General features: G+C 44.0%; 1 protein-coding gene and 1 pseudogene across 3 annotated transcripts in view; both read right to left on the minus strand.

Annotated features, from left to right (window-relative positions):
- Positions 1-1,535: 1,535 nt before the first annotated feature.
- On the minus strand, positions 1,536-3,117 carry LOC132517010 (uncharacterized; annotated as a pseudogene).
- The window catches only part of SEMA6A (semaphorin 6A), a 129,429-nt gene continuing 110,390 nt past the window's right edge, over positions 1,536-20,574 (minus strand). For all 3 annotated transcript variants that reach the window (XM_060143457.1, XM_060143456.1, XM_060143455.1), the window contains one exon: positions 1,536-5,782. In XM_060143457.1, coding sequence (XP_059999440.1) covers positions 4,584-5,782 — 1,199 coding nt within the window. In that variant the 3' untranslated portion in view covers positions 1,536-4,583. The remainder of the gene's footprint in view (positions 5,783-20,574) is intronic.

Here is a 20,574-nt window from a genome sequence, read left to right on the forward strand (position 1 = left end):
CAGTTCTGTTTCCTAAAGAATCCGAAACTGGATGTGGGGTTTTCACGCATTGCTCCTACCAGTTTGGCATGCCACGTGGTACATTGCCCAGCAGCCAGCAGCCTCTTCCTGGACCAATTCCACATTACTGCCAGGTAGCTTTCTAAAGCACAAACATATGTGCTTGTGGCTTTCTAGGCTCCAAATGCACTCCACTGCCCATCAGCTAAAATCCCAGAACATGGTCCACAGGCCTCTCCCGATCTGACCCCAACCCCCTTCCCAGCCCTGGCCCTGTCAGGCTCTCTCACAGACCCTGCTCAAGGTCCACTAAACCTTCTGTGTCCCAGTCACAGCACCTTCGGCACCTTTGTACAAGTTTTCCCTTCTGCCTGCCCTAGCCGTCCAGAGAACTGATTCCGTAAGGACCAGCTCGTGTGTAGCCTCGAGTCCCACACCTCTGGGCCTTTTCCTCAGCACTTTGTTCCTGTCTCCCAATGGCAATTACAGAGGCCGTGTCCACCCCTCCTTATAAATGAGGAGGCAGCAACTATATTCTAGTCAACTTTTGTGCCTGACAGCGCCTCGCCCTATGGGTGGGATTCAAGTAACACAATTGGAAATGAGTTATCAGAAGGTGACTAGACCATTGTAGGTGTAAATTGAGGTCCAGCCGCAGCTTCCCACACTCAAACTGACCCAAAACACTTGTAAAAAATTATTTCAGAAGGTCAAAAGTAAAATACTACAGCTGAAGACTTATTTAAATAACTGTTTTAAAAATATTCCAGAGGGGGAAGAAAAGCCCTGATCTAGGCATTTCAAAAGGCTACCCTGCAAAATAAAAATCAAGTGCTGCATTGCACTATAGCTCTGACCGTGTCTTCTGGCTTACAAGAGATAGATGCGAACAAAGAGTAAAATCCTGCACCCTCCACCTTATTAATATGTAAAAAGGCTGAAGTCACATCTGTGCAAGGATTTTTTTTTTTTTGCGGTACGCGGGCCTCTCACTGTCGTGGCCTCTCCCGTTGCGGAGCACAGGCTCCGGACGCGCAGGTTCAGCGGCCATGGCTCACGGGCCCAGCCGCTCCGCGGCATGTGGGATCTTCCCGGACCGGGGCACGAACCCGTGTCCCCTGCATCGGCAGGCGGACTCTCAACCAGTGCGCCACCAGGGAAGCCCAGGTTCTATTTTTAGTGGACCTTACATAGTAAAATTCTAGCCTTGATCTCCTTAACTATCAAGCCTACCATAAATGTTTGATGATGAACAAGCCCATAAAAAGAAAATGCGTGAAATGAATTGAGGGAGTCAACGCATGCTCTGCCTTTTAATTACCAGTGGCTTCTGCTCCGATCCTGCTCCAGGCTGGGTGCAGGCAGAGAGAACACTTCAATAATTTGGGGAGCAGGGTGTGGGTATTGCAGACAAATGGTTCTGACTACATTGTGATTTATGCTTTGGAAGCCAAATAGAGATGGAGGAAAGAGGAGCACCCTAGGCAAAAAGGGGGAAATTATGAGATAAATAAAAGCATTCAGGACACAAAAGAGAATGTAGAACAGTCTTGCTTTATTACTTTTAAGTAATAAAGAGCCTTTTCCTTGCCTTTTTGTCTTTTTTTCCCTTCTTTTTTTTCTTTTTTACAACATACATTAAGTCGTGAATCAGATGTTAGGGGGTGTGGAGATGGAAGGAAAATTGGTGACATCACAATATTTTTTACAACTTTACAACAAATATAAATCTGAGTTGGTTGCATCTACTAGTGTCTAGCAAGGGTGGAAAGCAAAGGCACACTCAGGTTTATGGACCCTCTCCCCACACGCTGTGGGGAGCAAAAGAAAAAGGGAAAATACTTAAATGCAGAAGACCAGCTCAATGCCTGTGGGCATTTTAGGGTTAACACCACAAGTGATGGGTTGTGGGATACAGGGACTGGGGTGGAAGTTTGACACGGGACTCTGTAACACAGCTGAGGCATTGATGCCCGTACATGGGGACGAGAGAGCAGGTGTTGCACCTCAGTACTCCTGGGAGTGAAGCTTGGGGGAGAGGGTAGCAGGGTGATACATACCCACACCTTCCTAAGTTCCACGTTTCTAAAGAAAATAGAAGGAAGAAGACAACATCTCTGTTCGTAGCATGGTTTCAGGGTACAGAGTTCACGGGGTGTGAACATTGATTCCACTAACAAAACAAACAAAACAAAAACATAACACAAAAATAACAAAAACCTATCCCGAACGACAGCAAAACTGCAAGGGGTGTTTGGAATAAAAGGCTGTGCGCGTGCCCTTGCGACACGCCCAGGTCTCACTCTGTTTACGGAGGTACCACTTTTCACAGCCAATTCAAAATTATCCCCAACTGTCTTTTCTAGAAAGTTTTCTTTTTAAGACAATACTAAACCCAGAAGATCAAACTGGAAATGAAAAAGAGACAAAGAGACCACTAAATATACTGTTTAGCTGTTTTTTAAAAAACCGATAACAACCAACAATGCTCACAGTTTACAGTATGTTGACAATTCTTTTGTTCATGGTAAGAGTAAACAAAAGTCCCTTGTGTGTGCTTGAGCTAATGAAAACCAAGGGAAAAACACACGCCCAACCCCCTCCCCCTACAAACAATACCCGCAAAAGGATAAAGAAATTTAAAAAAATTAAAAACCTTTTGCCCCAGTCAACGTTTTTGTAGCATCCATTGTGGTTGGCCTTGTACTTGGAGTTACTCATTAATCACAGCAGGGACCAGCCTGCCTCCATCTATTTCCATGTCATTTCTTTGTGAGCATTGCACCTGTGTGCTGCGCACATGGCTTGGAGACTCCACCCAGGTGCTTGCCCAACCTCACTGCTGTGTTCTCCAGGCAGTGGACACAGCAGGAATGAGGACTGGGACGTTAGTCCCTTTTCTGCTGGCTAATGAGGATATCATCATTTTGAAATGATCTGAGAATACAAGGGAAGCAGGGAGCTCTGGAGGAAGAAAGGAGATTTGCCACCCACAACACTGGGGTCCACGTTTGGCAGCATGGCCAAAGGGTGGTTGGAGTTGGCACGACCAGAAGAATGCGTGAATCGGAGGGTGTGGTGTCGCCCAGCTTTCCCAGGCTGCAGGATTGTAACCATCACCACTGCATTCTTCTTCCATCTGCTGGACGCTAATCTTCCAGAGGGCTGGACTGGGGGTGGGGGGAGGGAGGGTTAAATAAACATCTGCATTTATTTCAAAAGGGGGAAAAGTTGATCATAATGACAGTTTGCAAGTGTACACAACTCAGGGTGTAAGGCACAAATTTACATGTGGAAAACAGGCTATTCACAGATGTAACCCCACGAAAAACCTGTGTGATCAAACCATTAATTGATGCAAGGTAGCAGCCAGCATATTAATTAGTTCACACGCTTGGTGGATTTTGTTTTCTGTCTCACATGCAAAGTGAAATGAGATGGCGTATCACAAGCTGGTGCCTTCACAGAAAGTAGGAACCACTGACAAAGCCATGTTGGCAGCAATGGGACGCGATGTTCCATTCTAAAAGTTCCTCTCCTGGTTGCTTTAGAAGTTAGGATCTGGAAGGACTTTTAAACTAATTACTCTTTTGCATGTTATAAGCCAGGGACCTGACCAGCAATTTAACTGGTAGATTTAAATAAATATTCCCCTCTTAAGTTTTTCCTTTAGCTAGATATCAGTCCAAACACAAAGCTCAGGATTCCAGCTGCAACTTACTTACTCAGTGAATTTATTGTAAAAATAAACTCAATTATTCCAGTTAATGGATTTCACGTTAAATAGTTTTAACTGTCAAGGGACTTTCTGAAGAGCTGTTCAGAGGACGGTATGTGGAGAGTCCTTTCCTTAAGGAAAAAAGCGTGAAAAATAAATAGTTACTTGCGTTAACAGTCAGGTTATTTCATTAAAAGAGAGGAGCAGAAATTTATGACATAGTTGCCCAACATGGCATTCATCTGCTATAACAGAAAGCTGTAACACTGGTGGGCATTTCACAGTATCTGCGCATAGTAAACTTCTGCCCTTGTTAACGTCTGAGTTAGAATTATCAATGAATTCTTTTTTTTCTTTTTAATTGTCATGATTTTTAAAAATGTATCTGTGTTTTGCAGGTTGGAACGCTAGCCCAGTTGGGCAGCGCTCGGTGCAGTCATGGACACAATGTTGCAACTGCCGTTCACGCGCGTGTGTGTGCATGTGTGTGACGTGCGCGTGCGCGCAGGTTTGCGCGCAGGCGCACACGCGGGGCTGGGTGGGTGGGTGCGTGCGTATGTGCTTTTGGCTCATGTTTGTGATGCTGATTGAAGTCTTTCGTGAGTCCGACCTGTTGCAGGGCGTGGGGGAAGAGTGAAGGAAGAGAATGGAGGTGAGTCCCGCGTCGCGAACCTTCACCGAACAGCTTGGCCCAATTTTCAAGAGCGCCCCCCCCCGCCCCCCGCGTCTCAGGGGAGGACCCAGAGTCCTGGGCGCCGCCGCGGCCGTCTTGGTCGGGTGGGTACTCAGCAGCCGCGAACCTTGCTGAGCTGAGCGGGCGCCTAGCCTTTCCTGGTGGTTCGACACCTGACCCCTCCCCCAGGGATTATGTACACGCATCGTTGGGCTTCATGGAGGTGGAAAGGGGGGCAAAGGAAGGTTTGGGGGGCACGTCCGGCTTTAGCGAGGGCGTGCGCTTCAGCCCCGCCCGGGTCAGTGAGTTGTAGTGGTTGAGGCTGGGCTGCCTCGAAACAGTCACGGCCTGGCCCGAGGGCTGCGAGCTGTGCACCTGGATGGAGTCCACCCTCTGCGGGGCGGGGGGTGGGTTGTCTCCCCGGCCAAAGCTCTGGTTTCTGGAGAGGTGGGAGGAATTGGAGGAGTTAGTATTGTTTCTTTTGAGCGTGGCGGCCTGGTGGCTTCTCGTGAGCGAGTTCGTGGGGTAGCTCCTCTTATAATCAAGCCCGTAGGACGAGGAGTGGTGCATCTCCAGCCGCTTGCTCAGGCCGTTCTGAGACAGGGAGGCTCCGGGAGGACCCAGGGAGGCCTCCCGCTGGGGGACTTTGGGGGGCAGGCTGTCCAGGTTCTCCACCAGGTTCACCCCATGGTTGGGACTCTTGCTGCTGAGATGTTCCTTGATGGTCTTATATTCCAGGGTGGCCGCCTGGTCCTCCAGCGCCAACTGGGCCACCTCGCTCATTTTGGGCTGGTCCACGTACTCGTGCTGGTAGCCCTGCTGCGTGATGGGCAGCACGACCACGCTGGGGATGTGGCTGGGGGAGGCCCGCAGGGGCAGGTCGGTGGGGATCACGGGGGAGCCCATGGGGGGCATGTCCTTGGTGCAGGCGTTGATGAGGTTCTGGTTCCTTTCCCACTCGCGGCTGCCGCGGTTGGGCTTGCGCTTCTGCTGCAGCGTCGGGGTGGACTCTGGGGTAGGCAGGGCGGCCAGGTCCAGGTGGTGCTGGTCAGCCTTGATGAGCATCTTAGCGGTGTTGCTGGGAGTGGCGAGCTTGCCGTTGTGCATGAGTGGCGTGAGGATGGCCTCCGGCTTGGGGTCTTTGGACTGGGTGTCCCCAAAGAGGCCGCTGAGCTTGGTGACGCTGCTCATGGAGCCGCGGCGCGAGTGGGCGAGCTCCTTCTCCTTGCGGTGCACGGAGGACACGTCTTTGCGACGGTGATCGCAGACGCAGTAGACGATGATGCCCGAGAAGACGGCTCCCATGACAAAAGCCAGAATGACCGCAATGGCCAGGAGGGTGACAGGAACGAGCTGGTCGTGGCCTTTGAGATAACTCTCCCGAATCACTCCTGCAAAATACATCGCATATGGTGTTAAGAAATGAAAGCAGACCGTGAGGCTGATTTTTGTTTGGCATGCACCCAGTTAATTAATAACAGTAATAAGTGAGAATAGCACCTCCGCAGAACTCGTCTTCAAGACACCGTTTGCCAAACGTTAACTAATTAATCCTCCCCACCCAACCCCCAAGTATGTAAATAGACTTCAATTGTTGCCCTCTTTGTGTTCTAAAAGTGTTTCCCTGTCTTTTCAAGTATAGGCTCTTTCTACTTTGCTTCACTCCATGGAATATGGAAGTTTTTCCTTTCCAACATTTATCCTTCTTTCCCTCTCATCTCTTTTCAGTCCTCCCGGTCCTAAAACTGCGAGATATTTTGAGTCTGGGGGAATAGGCAACAATTTTATGCATGTTAAATGAACAAATTGCACACCACTCCAGGCTTCCAGGGACTTTGCTGATGACTTCCTGTGGGCAACATGGCCTCTATCTGGAGAAAAGCTGGTTAGCATTTCAACCAACTGGGGGAAAGACAGGGTGTATCATTTATAGTGTAAGAGAATAGCTAAAGTGCACAGATTACAAATATTTATGCTGATTTTGCATCACTTCTACAAGGGAGAAGAAAAACCCTTGCACACTCAATTTCAGATAAATATGCTAAATGTTTGAATGAAGCTCTTCCCTTACTTGAGCTGAAAGAATATTTAGAAAAAGAGACCATTTGGGCTCCTGTAGTGAGTTTGAGAAGTGTCAGGTATCATTATTACAGCTAGAGTTTGTTGTCACGGTGAAATTCTTCAGCAGAGCTAATCTCTTCAGTTTAATAAAAATTGTGTGGCTCTACCTGTCAATAATCTTACACTGCGTAAACCAAGATGCCGTGTTTCTGAAGAAAGTGGCTTTCCCTGGTCCTGCTTAATTAGCCACCAAGCTGAGAGACTCTAATCAAATGCAAACACTGAAGCTTTTATTTTTTAATACCAAGTGAGAATACACATCACAATTGTCAGATCTTAAGTGCTTGATGCAGTAGCTAAAAAAATAAAATCTCAAATACCTCAATTCCTGCCTCTGGAGAGTGAAAGAACATGAATACATTAGAGGCTCTGCATGGGCTGAGGAAATGTAAACATTGTTCCTATTATGGAAATGATAGTAAGATGGAAAATGTACCTTCTCTGGTCTCAGGAGACACATTTTTCATCGACTAAATCAACTCTTTCTGGAATATGTTTAATGTGTTTTACTGGCAGATATCAGTGGCATAGAATTAGAATGAAATGAAATAAAAATCTCTATCCCTTCCCAAACCCACAACACACAGCCCTTACACTTCTGCTGAAATGCTTTGTGTCACAGCTGAGACCTTGAAGAAATGCAGCTTTGTCACGGAGTTTTTCTGCTAAAATATTTTGATTGGTGAAGCAGTGGTTTTAAATCTCAGAAACCTTAGCCTGAAGAAGAAAACGTTCTCTTTCTCTTTTCTTTGTGAACTCTCCTCCTCCCCCCAATTGTGACATCACAGTTGGTTGCTGTGGAAATGATTGTCCTGTGACAAAGGATTGTGACTTCAGGTGGGGGGATAAATAGAAGCAGCAAATATCTCTTGAGAAATAAAGATTCTGTGATTAAACAAATGCCCTTGGTAGTGAAGGGCAGGGGAGGTAATTCACCCCAGGGAAAAGATAGTAAGACACTGAATGATTTCCGTATGTGACACTTGTCAAATATTTCAAGATTTATCTTCATGAACTTTTAAGGGGTAGAAACTGAGAAGCAAAAACGAGCAGGAAATTCAGCTGTAACTCACACCTTATGTGTTGTGGAGCTCCCCAAACAGTGGGGTGTCTTGTGTCCAAATATGTTTTAATACCTAGTCACCAAGCAACTGTGCCAATGAGAATTTCTTCCTTAAATTTGCATTTCCTTGTTGTGGTGCTAAAATAGCAACTGATTTTCTTTCAATTTTGGTTTTGAGTGGGTTTCTACTGAACATCATTTTTAACCACCTACATATGATGGTACAAAAAATGTACACCTGTGAGTAAAATGGGTTTAATTTTGCATATTGGTGATGTCACCGATGCGGGGTACTAAATTTTTTCATAGCAGTGGGTATTTCGTGGGTCCCTTCCAGCCAACTGTATTTACGGGGGCTGGGCCTCCCCAGTAGATTCATACTTGTGATAGGTAGTTATCTACAATTGACTTAGGGATTTTACAATTTAAATTACCATCTCAACGAGAGAACTATAGAAAGCCGGAGGCTAGAGCAATACATTTGTTTCCTTTATTGTTTAATTGGGAGAACTCCAAAATTTTAAAATTTATCTATTGCTTCTTTACTTTTAGCTCCCAAATAATTTTCTTTCATGTCTGAAGGTCCTTAACTGTCTTAGACTCATGGACCCCCACTCTCTCTTTCACTGGGAAAAACTCTTATTGGATGATATTTGAGTTCAGGTTTCTGGTTGGTAACAAATCAAGCAGGGTCTGACCTTTGAGAAAAATAGTGTCTCAGATGGCTTTCTCTGGCTCATGTTGTTATGTAAATAGCGTCCTTAAATATCTTTCTGCATATACATCCCTCTTGCTTATAGCTGATTCACTTTGTTATAAAGCAGAAAATAACACACCATTGTAAAGCAATTATACTCCAGTAAAGATGTTAAAAAAACCAACCAACCAAACAAAAAACCTTTCTGCATTTCTTCGGCTTTGAGATATCGACCGTGAAGCAGGTGGCTTCCCTCATCCACCTGTGCACATTCAGAAACCCCACGTCCAAAGTTAGAAACAGGTCAGAGATTAAGTTGAAAGTCAAGAAGATAAGACGGTAAAAGTTATTTTTGGAAAATGCCTTCCAAACTGAAAGCTTTCTACTTATATCATGAAAAAGGGCAAATGATTAAATCAACTGTTTGCCAATGGTCACTGCACAGGCTTGAACACACCAGACTTGTCAGTGAGGCCGGGGGTAGTGCAACACTAGAGCTCTCCAAAGGCCTGGAGTTTTAAGCTCCCATTTACTGTTGGGTGACCTTTGGGCAAATGACTTAACGTCTCTGAGCCTCAGTTTTTCCCATCTGTAATGTGGGGTTAACACACTTAATGCCTTACTGTGTAGTTACAAGAATCAGTTTAAATAATGATTAAGAAAGAGCTTAAGTGCTGTAGTTTGCTGGACAAATCTAAAGGTCAGAGGAAGCCCCAAAAGAGAAATGGTGGGTTAGTAGTTCACCGAGGGCTTAAGAGTAACAGTCATAGGCTTTGCCATTAGAATCATTTGCTATAGGTCTCCCAGGGGAGGGATAGACCTGTTCTTTCCAGCTCCAAACCTTCGGCTGTCCAAATGTTGCCAAAGGGTTGCCAGAGGTCGATGAGGCAACATCAGGGAACATGTACCTCTGTTTCAGGACTGCCTATAGGTCCTGAGATTTGAAATAAGTAAAACAACAACAGTGGGAAATGTTGAGCAAAACACAGAGATTATATACTCCTAGTGGAGGAATAATAATCCTGCAGTCAGCTCCTTGAGGGCAGGGACCATATTTTATACGCATTTATAATCCTAACCATCCCCAGGGCTCTTAGGTCGGACACTTAATAAGTGATTATGAAAGAAATGGGTTTGCAGGACATTGTAGAGACATGTTTTTAAATGGACTTCTAAATTTGCTGGGTCATCTTTGTAGTGACTATGTATAACCTTGCTTCTGAAATCACAGAAACATATCTCTAATCATACAACAGAATATAATCATACTAACATCCATTAGGCGAAAGAATCTATACAGGTGCTCAGTATGTATTCAAAATAATAATAGGATAAACTTTTTTAAAAATGAAAAGACATTTGTTCTGGGATAATTCCACAAGAGAGGGTGAGGGTAAATGGGTTATTTGTAACAACCGAGTGCGCCAGTAGAATTGACTAATTCAGAACAAATGCGTCTTTACAAAGGGCTGGGGCTGGAGGAACATCATTGCTTCAGGTGCTGCGATGAAACCCTGGGGAAGCGGAGGGCCTTTGTAGGGTGGTATACTCCCTCCCCACGTTCCCCCACTGTAGAGGGGGAAAGTTGGCTCCAGCCTGGGCTGTTGAAATGCCTTCCTCCACCAACCCCTGGGCCTTCTGCTGTCACCAATTGAAAATGGGGCATTAGTAATGAAAACAGTATCTGAAAAACCCTTTGCATTGATTAATTAACCGCCAGCTATTTCTCACCAGTCATGAGGTGCTAAATGGTTATTCTTTCCACCTTCCTATTGCAGGAAGCAAGACACACAATGGCGTAGAGATTTCTCTGAAATCATGCCTTAAATTGGCAGAACTGAGAAAGAATAGAATATCCACTTTTTTTTTTTTCCTCTGAGGTGAGAGAGTTTTCAGATGCTGCTAGAAGGAGGTCTCGGAGGGGCAGTTTGAAGCTCTTTAGAGGCTGAAGCGATGAAAAGATTACGAACAACCCCGCCCTCCAGGCCCTACAATATGTAACTCAAAATAAGAACAATTATAAACTGCAAAATAAGAGGAAACCCAACACAGTTCTGACTTTTCCTACGATGACTATATCAATGCACTCTGAAATTTCACACATCAAATTCTTTATTTAAATAATGGTTTTTGGTAGCTCGCGGGTACTCTGCTGTTGTCTCTAGTCTGCACAGGGAGCCCAGTGCCAGGCTCTGGGACAACATACCTCAGAAAATATGCTCTCCTATCTCAGGGCTCGATGGTGATGTTCTTGGTGCCTTGACTGTCACTCTCCTGGACTAATAAGGTTTTGGTGGCAAGCATCTTGCAGCAAACATTTACTAAGCACAGATGAAAGTACTATGCTGGGTTTTGGGGAGACAAAGGTGAAGGAGGCACAAACCCTGTGATCCAGTCAGGGAGAAGGTAGGTGCGCACACATCAACTACATCCAAAGTGCGGAAGCGTCATGAGATGCATTGCTTCTACCTAATATGGATGGGCAAAGGCTTTATGTAGGAGGTGACATTTGAGCTAAGTCTAAAGGGTGCGTAGGATGTCAGCTCAAGTGGAGACAGCAACAAGAACCAAGGCATGGAGGGGAGGAAAGTGAAGGCTGTGTTCAGTAATGGCCAGTGGTCCAACTTCCTTCTAGTCTCTTAGCTGTAGGCACCAGCCTCTCCGCTGCATTCGCACTTGCTTCTGGGCTTTCACATAGGCTGCTCCCTCTGCCCGGAATATCCCTGCTTACCTCCCATCCCACTGACCTTCTCCTTTAGGTCTCAGCTTACATGAGGAAGCCTTCTCCAACTCCCTCAAGCCAGTTTAGCTCTTCCTTCTGTAAGTGTCCCCAGAGCTCTGCACCTCTCTATCCTAAAATCATCAAGGAGAGATTTCCTGCTGAACCCCCAGGCATAAAGGTGCTCAGTAAATAGCTGTTAAATAAATAGTAAATGAATGCATGAATGAATGAGTACTTGCAGGGGAAAACTAGGAGTGAGTGCTAAACACCATTTGGAAGCAGGCTGTGAAAAGCCATGAAAGTCTGAAAAAGATATTTAGAAGACATGTCAGTTTTGGAAGGAAAGTTATTGGTTAATTTACCTGTCATTTCAATGGTCTTCTTGCTTGAGAAAGCTGACCATCGAGTCAGAGCGGGGTTCAGCTTACTCTGTTTCACATTGAATACATTATTGAAAAAAATACAGGCTTCAAAGAGTCAGTACCTTTGCATCAAAAGCACAGCCAGTCTACTTGAATTTATTATTACTGTTATTAAAATTAAGACTCTGTCTTCAACTGTACTTATCCCCTGCATCATACAGACATACCTGGGAGATGTTATCTGTCCTATGAAAAAATGAAGCCAAACAGACCAAGAAAAATACATGAAATCGATTGCACCTATTTAAAGTAAGTCCCAAGGAAGAGCCCGACCCATCCCCATCCCAGTTACCTTGCTAAGTACGTGAGGCCTTGGGCAGACAGTACCTTGAAATGGTTAAGTGCACACTTTCCTCTCTCACCCCTGTTCACTGGACTGCCTGTGTCAGAGCTGCTGTGATATGATGGATGTGTCTGTCGCCATAGTGAAGTGATTAATAGGCATCTGTGTAAAGCGGACCTGGTGACCACAAAGACAACAAAGCCCCTCTGTGTCCTTTAGAGAAATATGCAAAGGCAAAAAGGAGGATGGACATTTCCTCCATCGTAGAGCCGGAGTGGGGTTCGTGTTGGGTCTGAGAGCTAAGAAGGATGGCAAAATACCAAGAAAAGCCCTGGAGTGGGATGCCCTAAAAATAGACTCTTGATTCTGCTTTGTAGTAAGACAAGCCTGTAATTCCCTTGAAATCCTCCTAACAACTTGGGTGGATGGAATCTAACAACCCCAATCTTTCTTGTTTGAAAATCTTATTGCAGCAAAATGCCAGCCTCACAGTCCTGCAAGGCAGTGCGAGTGAATGAACGAGTCCCGGGCCAAGCATCACCCTGCTAACCACAGAGGGCCTGCTGTAATCCCTATGAAAGAGAGAAAAAAGCAGATAGGGGGAAAACCCTAACTGGAGACAACTTATCCTCAAAGCCACACCCCAGCCCACAGAGATGACCACACGGGAAGTGCGGTGGGCGCTCTCTGTGGTTATCTCGGCAGGAAGCAGCCTTCTCCTTGTCTTACTGCATAATGCGAACCAGATGGCTTAGAAATGAGCTGAACTGCCAGCAGCCGTGGAAATGGACTCAGAGTTTATAACTCAAACTTTCCTTTTTCTTTTATTTTCAATTTTTTTTTTCTCTCCCCCTGGCAGGCTGAAGATTAGGTGCTGGGAGGGGCCATGGTCTTCAAGATGTATCAAGTTCATGACTGACCATGCCAAAGTAGAGGCAGCTTCCTGGCTGTTTAATATCCTCAGTTCAGAAGCTATTTTAGAACTCATAAATTGAAATAATACTGACTGTGGTTGTCTGCAGATGAATCCACTTCCATTTCTATCACCTTTGAAATTGATACATTTTTACTTGTTGTTGGGATGCCATCACAAGAGGGAACGGGGTGGGGGGCGGGGAATGAGCATACAACTTCATTTTTCCCTCTGGGCCCGTGGGAGTTCTGGGTTCACTGTTCCTCCTCTGCTCTACTGCTTTAGACTCGGCACTGACAGGGGGAGTGCTACACCCAGAGTGGAGATTGAGGTCTAGACTGGGGGTCATGATGAGATCATTTAAAAAAGCCATGCTCTGGAATGTTGATCTGTGGTTCCATGTGTTAGGACTGTCACTGTCTTTGTAAAGGTAATGACTATTTCAGATGGGCAAAGTTTAAGCAGAATTTGCGTGGTTTATCTTCCTTTTGAGGCTTTCTTTCTAATAAGGCTAGAAACCCAACATCTAAATAGGTTTTGAAACCAGACAAAGCATTTCTGTTTTCCAGCTTCCTGGTCCCATCTTCCTTTGCTCTCTTAAGAGGCATCAAAGCTACAAAATAGGGAAGTGGATCTCCTTATAAAATTGTGAAATTGAGGTGATTCTTTGGATTATTTGCAGTGCTTTGATTTTTTTTTCTCTGCCAAATGAAGATAAAACAAATATGAGGAAATAGGTTTGTTTGAATATTCCTAAAACTTAAACTTGCTGGAAATATAGTTCTTGGGATCTTGGGTTATAGATGGGGCTGGGTATTATTGGTTAAGAACGTAAATCTTGAGGTCATAAAGACCTGGGTTCAAGTCTTGGATCTATAAGTAACTAGCTGTATGATCCTGGGCATTGTGCAGGACACATGTTAATGCTCAATAAATAATGTAAGGGGAGTGTTTCTAGAATTTCTGACAAGTTACCTGCCTTCTGCATGGTCTCAGATAGGCTATTTTAATGGAACGCTTTGGTTGGGTACAAGTGTATTAGCCAAGAATGGAGAAATAAGGATTTAAAAATACAACAAAATCTTGGAAAGTGACCTTAAATAAGAGCCTATACAACTTGGAAGGTGTCCTAAATCAGTATTACTCAGCATCAGCATCACCAGGAACTTGTTAGAAATACAAATCCTTGGGTCCTACTCGGACCTTCTGAATCTGAATCTCTGGAGATTGGGTTCCGAAATCTATGTTTTAATATGGCCTCCAGATGACTTGTATGTTCACTAAAGCTTGAGAGGCACTGCCCTAAATGATATGAATAATATTCCAGAAAACAGCATCAAGGTGTTATGCCTTAAAGTCCAACCCCAGACACCACTGAGGCAGTGTATAGCCAGACTTTCAAAATTATTTGTAAAAAAAAATGAATAAATAGTCTTCCTCAATGTTCACTGAAGTGTGACTCTTTAGTGGGTCTCGTGTATGACATTTTCTTGCCGTTGCCATATTCTGACAAAGAATACAAAATGGATAAGGTTTTATTGGAGAGACAAACACATCCCTAACACTTTCCCTTGGTACCTGACAAAAGCTTGACATATGGCCTAAAATGTTGTACCACTACCTCTGTAACAGAATCAACCCAATATGCCAGAGCGAAAAGCTGCTGGAAAAATGCTGGAAAAATGCACATGGTCTCTTTATTTGCCTCAGCATAAAGACAGGGGAATTGTTGATGCTCCCCTGTCGCAGGGGCCATCAGGTAGTGGGTGGTACTAGAGAGCCCAGTCAGGACTGAGTCCCAGGGACAGAAGAAGCAGAAGCTTGGTAGGAACTCACTATTGAATAGAGCAGCCTCCTTTAAAGCTTGCATCACATGTCACCTTGAAGTCAACTCCACTGAAGCAATGCACAGCCATCAAGCAACATCTGATAATGACTCAGGGGATCTTGTCCCTCACCCCTCCATGATCAGACAAGAGAATAAGAAACTCAGGAAGATTCTTTTCCTTTCTTTTCTGGATGGAAGGAGGGACCCGAGCTCATGTTTCATTCCCCATATTAAGGTCCTGCTTTAGAGTAATAAAAATGCCTGGTACAAAAGTGCCCTCAGCGGAGCTCCGTGCTTACACATCTGCTGAGTTGAACTGAATCTGCAAATCCATAGAATTACATAAGACATTTTAAGTTACATTAAATTTCTGCTGTGTGCTTTTAAATCATGGAGTGCAAGACCCATCATCACTTACGATGTATTTATTACCTTAACAAAATGTCAGATGATTGTGTCCAGTGTTATCTATTATTTAAGAATAATAAGAGGCTGTAGGACTGGAAACAAGCTCTAATATGTCCAAAAGGTTAGGCATAACGCAGTTTGCTGCCTTATAAATTTCTAGACATCATTTTCCCTTCTAATAAAGCATTGTCAGTGGTGACTATACTGAACTTCCATTATTTCTATACAGTTCATAATGGCTGCCCCTGCCTTTAGCGAAGAAATCTAATTGCAGATACGTATTTGAAAAAGAGTGCATCTTTTAAAAAATACAAATTTTAAAAATAATTGCAGTGGGAAGTTCCTGTTATCCCGTTAAAAAAGAATCTCTTCACAAAGATAATGCCCAATTGTAGACTTACAAGAGCTTAAGAAATACTCATTAAGGATGACAAACCTTCATACCGCCCATAATTAGCTTTCTGACACCGATTAAGAGCTGTGTACTCTGTACCCAGTATATGTGAATTTATCCAACTGCGTTTCACTAGTAGACTCCAGGGCCTTTCTACCACTAAAGTGCTGGGAGACTGACCTCTGATACCGTTCTTGCAGGTCTGCTCAGGCCCGCAGTGCAGTCCACGTGCTTTGCAGGACTTCACCTGTTTATTACTTGCACAGCCTGTGTCTCCCTGGGACCAGCGAGTGGACACAGCTCTTCTGTCCTCTTTCTTTCTATGGCAATGGCATGAATTATGTATTCTGAGCAACTCTTGCAGCTTTTAAGGCCATTCTCATGTATAATGTCAAGAAAAGAGAGGCTGTCCGCAAGAGATTTCCCGGTTTCCACTCTTTTGCCCTTGCTAGACTACTTTGTTGGTGGAGCAGCAAGGTTTGCAAAGTAAAACTTGTGTGTTACAAGCATTTTTTTTTTTTAACTCCAAGAAACGAGGCTATCAGAAAGACCGTTTTGAGACAAAGCTAATATTATTTTCCCATTATTACACATGCTCCAAAATATATGTCGACTCTTCACAATTTTATTGTTAGGACAAAACAAATTTGAGATGAACACAGTGCAGCTGAACCAATTAAAGAGCACTTTTTTTTTGCAGTACGCGGGCCTCTCACCGTTGTGGCCTCTCCCGTTGCGGAGCACAGGCTCCGGACCCGCAGGCTCAGCGGCCATGGCTCACGGGCCTAAGCCGCTCCGCGGCATGTGGGATCTTCCCGGACCGGGGCACAAACCCGCGTCCCCCGCATCGGCAGGCGGACTCTCAACCACTAGTGCCACCAGGGAAGCCCTAAAGAGCACATTTTTAACTACACCAGATGTTCAGTTAATATGATCATGCCTAACCTAGTCCCTGTAGTCCTTGAAAGTTCCATTAAGCTGTCAGAAAACTTTGTCATTTGTGTGTGTTTTTGTGCAAAAGATAGGAGAGAATGGAAAAAAAAAAAAGACTGAAGGAAAAGGGTGGGAGCAAAATGAATTCATGTCAAGGGTGATGTGGCTTGAAAAAGTGGCTACAGATTAAATAAGTAGCACTTTTAGAAGGTGGATTGATTTTTTTAATACCCCAAGGTTTAAGTTGCTGATTTTAAAGGAAAAAATTAAAGTCTCGATAATCATAATTTAAGTTCTTCATTTTTTTTGAGAAAATGATGTTAGGCGAAGAGAAAAGGGTTTAACTGGTATCTCTAGGAAAGAACATTCAAATATTGGTGTTCAGATTCAGGCAGGCAGGGAGATGAAACAGCTTTCTACATGGCTGACATTTAACTATTGTTTTTTTGCGGTACGCGGGCCTCTCACTGTTGTGGCCTCTCCTGTTGCGGAGCACAGGCTCTGGATGCGCAGGCTCAGCGGCCATGGCTCACGGGCCCAGCCACTCTGTGGCACGTGGGATCTTCCTGGACCGGGGCACGAACCCGTGTCCCCTGCATTGGCAGGCGGACTCTCAACCACTGCGCCATCAGGGAAGCCCTGACATTTAACTTTATTTTTCTTCTACCCTTTCCACAATAATCTCATCAAGACCTTAGATAAATTCAGCAAGTTGTCAAGAGGATGCAAAATTAATTAGATCAAGTCTACCTCTCTGCCCGCACTGCTGAAAGAATAATTACAGCCGACCACGTGGACATCCTCCCCGCCACACGCTCACAGGGAAACTTGCATGTCTTCCAGTAGAGAGCCCAGCACCTGACCTCACAATCTGTCATTTTCCTGGGTGCCTCAAAGAAAAGCCAGAGACTGCAAATAGATTCCTTTTCAGTAGGTGATAAAGAAATATTAATTTAGTAAACAAATAAATGGTGGCACCCTGGATTATATTAGCATTTCTTTCTCAGTCTCTCCACCAATTTCAAAATCTGTTCTGGATGAAAAGTCTGCCATGTGCCCTGCACCCCAGTGTTTTAACTAAAGTGATAGAGAAGGCCGAGTCTGGAGTTGAGCTTGCTTGGGGCTTTACCTAGGATAGAGCTCTTAGCTTGGCAAGGATCATCTACAGAAAATGCCAGTGATGTGTGGAAACACACTTTAGATCCAAAATTGATGCAAGATTCCACTTCCCAAGCTTATTGTGTGTACGTGCAATTAACCACCTAATATGATTGAATAATCAGTTTATTATATATCTGTCATCTGTCAATCTCTTGACCTCTGTATTTCCTTCCCTACCACCCATCTTCCTTCGTATCACCCACTGCTTACAGGTAAAGCCAAAACCCCTTAGTGTGACTTTTAATCTCAGTTCCCTTTCTGGCCCTTTTAAATGCTTCTCTTACTCTCAGACTTCACTCTGCCCCACTGCTAGCCAGGATGTCACCTGTGTGTACCCCCTGCTAAACTGCAAGCTCCTTGAGTGCAGGGCTTATGTTGGATCAGATCAGTGTGTACTGTAGCATTCAGCAGAAGGCTTATGTGTAGCGCATGTTTGCTGAATGTCTGTTGAATGAACGAAGAAAGAAGTGACAAACGTTGCCATTTTGCCTTTCTTTGAGACTAGGGTTATTGTTACCATTATTACATTTTCTCTTAAATTAACTATTATTTTCTAGTGCTCTGATTCCAGTTCATATCCTTCAAAGTTGTGGAAATGAGAAATGAAAACAAAGGCAGCCGTATAATTGAAGAAGAAAAATCACCCCATATAGTTTACATAACTGTTGATAAAAACCTGAGGTTAAATTAAAATTAGAAAGTAACAGTAGTTTTAATCATACCCTTGTTTAGGAACAGTTTGACTTCTAAGCCTTCTTCACTTAAAAGTGGTATTTGGAAGCTTGCTTTCAGTGATAATTTTTAAAATTACTCTAACATATTTCAAACGCATATACAACTTTTAGTGATATTTCTCTGGAATTAAATACAGTGATAATATTTTTCATAGGATGAAATCTTTAATTCCTCTTCTATGGGTTATTTTAGATTTTCTAACAGTTGAAGGGCAAATGTAGACTAGAGATTAGATCTTATATACTCACTGGAGAAGTTATCAGCAACCTCTTCAGTAGGATTGCCAGGTAGCAAATAAATAGACAGAACTCCTGGTTAAATTTCAACTTCAGATAAATAATAATGTTTTAGTATACGTATGTCCCGTGCAGTAGGTGGGGCATACTTATACTGAAAAATTATTCATGGTTTCTCTGAAATTCACGTTTAACTGAGCACTCCATTTTATGTAGCAACCCTACTCTTCTGCCTCCAAACAATGGGCTTCTACTGGTTCCCCATAAATATTCTTCAGACTCACTCTGAACTTTCGGAGATTAAAATAGCTTAACAGAGCATAACAAAAATGATAGTAAGCCTTTATGGGGCAGGTTTAGCACAATTTACAAATTTAAAAATATACTAATGGACTAAATTTCAAGAATTGTATCTTCATCAGCAACAACAGCAACTTAGATGCCAACTTTCTTATGAACTTTGAAAGATACTTTTCCTCTAACCCTCAATACCAGAAATAAGGAAACTCAGGGCTTCCCCGGTGGCGCAGTGGTTGAGAGTCCGCCTGCCGATGCAGGGGACGCGGGTTCGTGCCCCGGTCCGGGAAGATCCCACATGCCGCGGAGCGGCTGGGCCCGTGAGCCATGGCCGCTGAGCCTGCGGGTCCGGAGCCTGTGCTCCGCAACGGGAGAGGCCACAACAGTGAGAGGCCTGCATACCACAAACAAAACAAAACAACAACAAAAAAAAAACCAGAAATAAGGAAACTCTAATTCAGAAGCGTTGTTGGAAGAACAGCAACCAGTCCCCCATCTCTTAGTGTTCCCTGGCCCTGACCGTGCATGTTCCTACCTGGTTGAGTTAGTCGTTGATTGTTAGGTTGAAGTTGCAGCCCTTTGTCCCCCCGCTAGCAGCCCCTTCCCCATCAAACAGAACCCCTCTCAACCTCCTTCTCTGAGTTCTCTTCCAAGACGGTCCTGTTCTACCATCACATTTAAAAATGGCTGTGATACTATAGGTTTTACTGATAAAAGCTATGCATATTACCATGGAGTAAAGTTTTTTTTGTTTTAAATAGAGCTCAGGATGTTCAAAAAGAGCCTGAGTTTGCCAGCATTTCCACAAAACTTTTAAATATGAGTCCTGTACCAGATGTACCTCACTTCCCTCATCCTCCCTGTCAAGTGATATATGACTGCTATAATATTGGCACTGAAGGGGACGACTAAAGGGGCAGAGAAGCCATTTCCAAGTGCTATGTCCTTGATGTGTTCAGCCAGGTTGTCTTCAGTTGTCTAATATCTTTTTCTAAAGTCTGCCGTGCACCGTTTTGCCTTGTTCACAAAGACAATAGTGGTTGTAAAGGCTTTTTGGTGCATTTTTGCATCTTTGTGTGCTTCATCTGTCTCGCAGTTTGATATTTCTTGGACAGGAACTATGTCTATCTCTAGTTTAGCCTCTAATTCCTTATATTGGCATCCAATACTGCGCTGTAGAGCCAGTAATAAATTTTGCTTGAAGACTCCTCAGAAAACATTTTTGTTATGTAATGTTACTGAAGAAACGGCAGAGAAAATGCAGTCCAAGTTTAGGAGTCAGGGAAAGAAGAGAATCTTATTTTTCTCCCTTTATTACCGTCATCAGCAATAATTTTCTCTGTAAATAAGATCACCTGCATATGACTTGATAGGAACCAAGAAATCACTTTCCCCATTGGGAGAACTGAGATGCTTTAAAATCCTTCATCCATTAGATTTTAAGCGTTGCAGATTGTTAAAACACAGAAGCTGTCGGGCCAGGCTCTGTTACCAAATATACTCTCTCAAAATGGGATTTCCTAGCCTGTTCATGAAGAAAGCCTGGCTCTGTGGGTTTGGGACTCAAAATAGGTAAAGTTTGAAAGAGAGAAAAGGGAAAGAAGGGTCAAGTGTAGGTTACTGCCAAGTCAGGGGAACGTGCTGTAGCCCAAGAGTCCTTACAGATCTCAGAAAAGTAGGCGGGAAGCAGAAGTGCTGGAGGTAAACTTCCCCGGGCCACAATTTGGGAAATAATGAGCTGCTGTCTACACTTGGATGCTCACTGCTGGTCTGGAGAATCATCTCGCCAGATGCTTAACAAGCCTAGAATGACTAATCTCTTTTTAGTCTAAATCCATTTTACTCTCAATTCCTACTTGACCAAACTTCTCATCCCTAATCGCAAAGCTCAGTAGTTGGAAGAGAAATCAGAAGAACACCAGGTCGTATAACTGCAGGGCTCAGAGCCCAGCTAGAAGGTAGGGCCATTA

This window comes from Lagenorhynchus albirostris, chromosome 3 (assembly GCF_949774975.1).
Source record: "Lagenorhynchus albirostris chromosome 3, mLagAlb1.1, whole genome shotgun sequence".
NCBI classification, from domain to species: Eukaryota; Metazoa; Chordata; class Mammalia; order Artiodactyla; family Delphinidae; genus Lagenorhynchus; species Lagenorhynchus albirostris.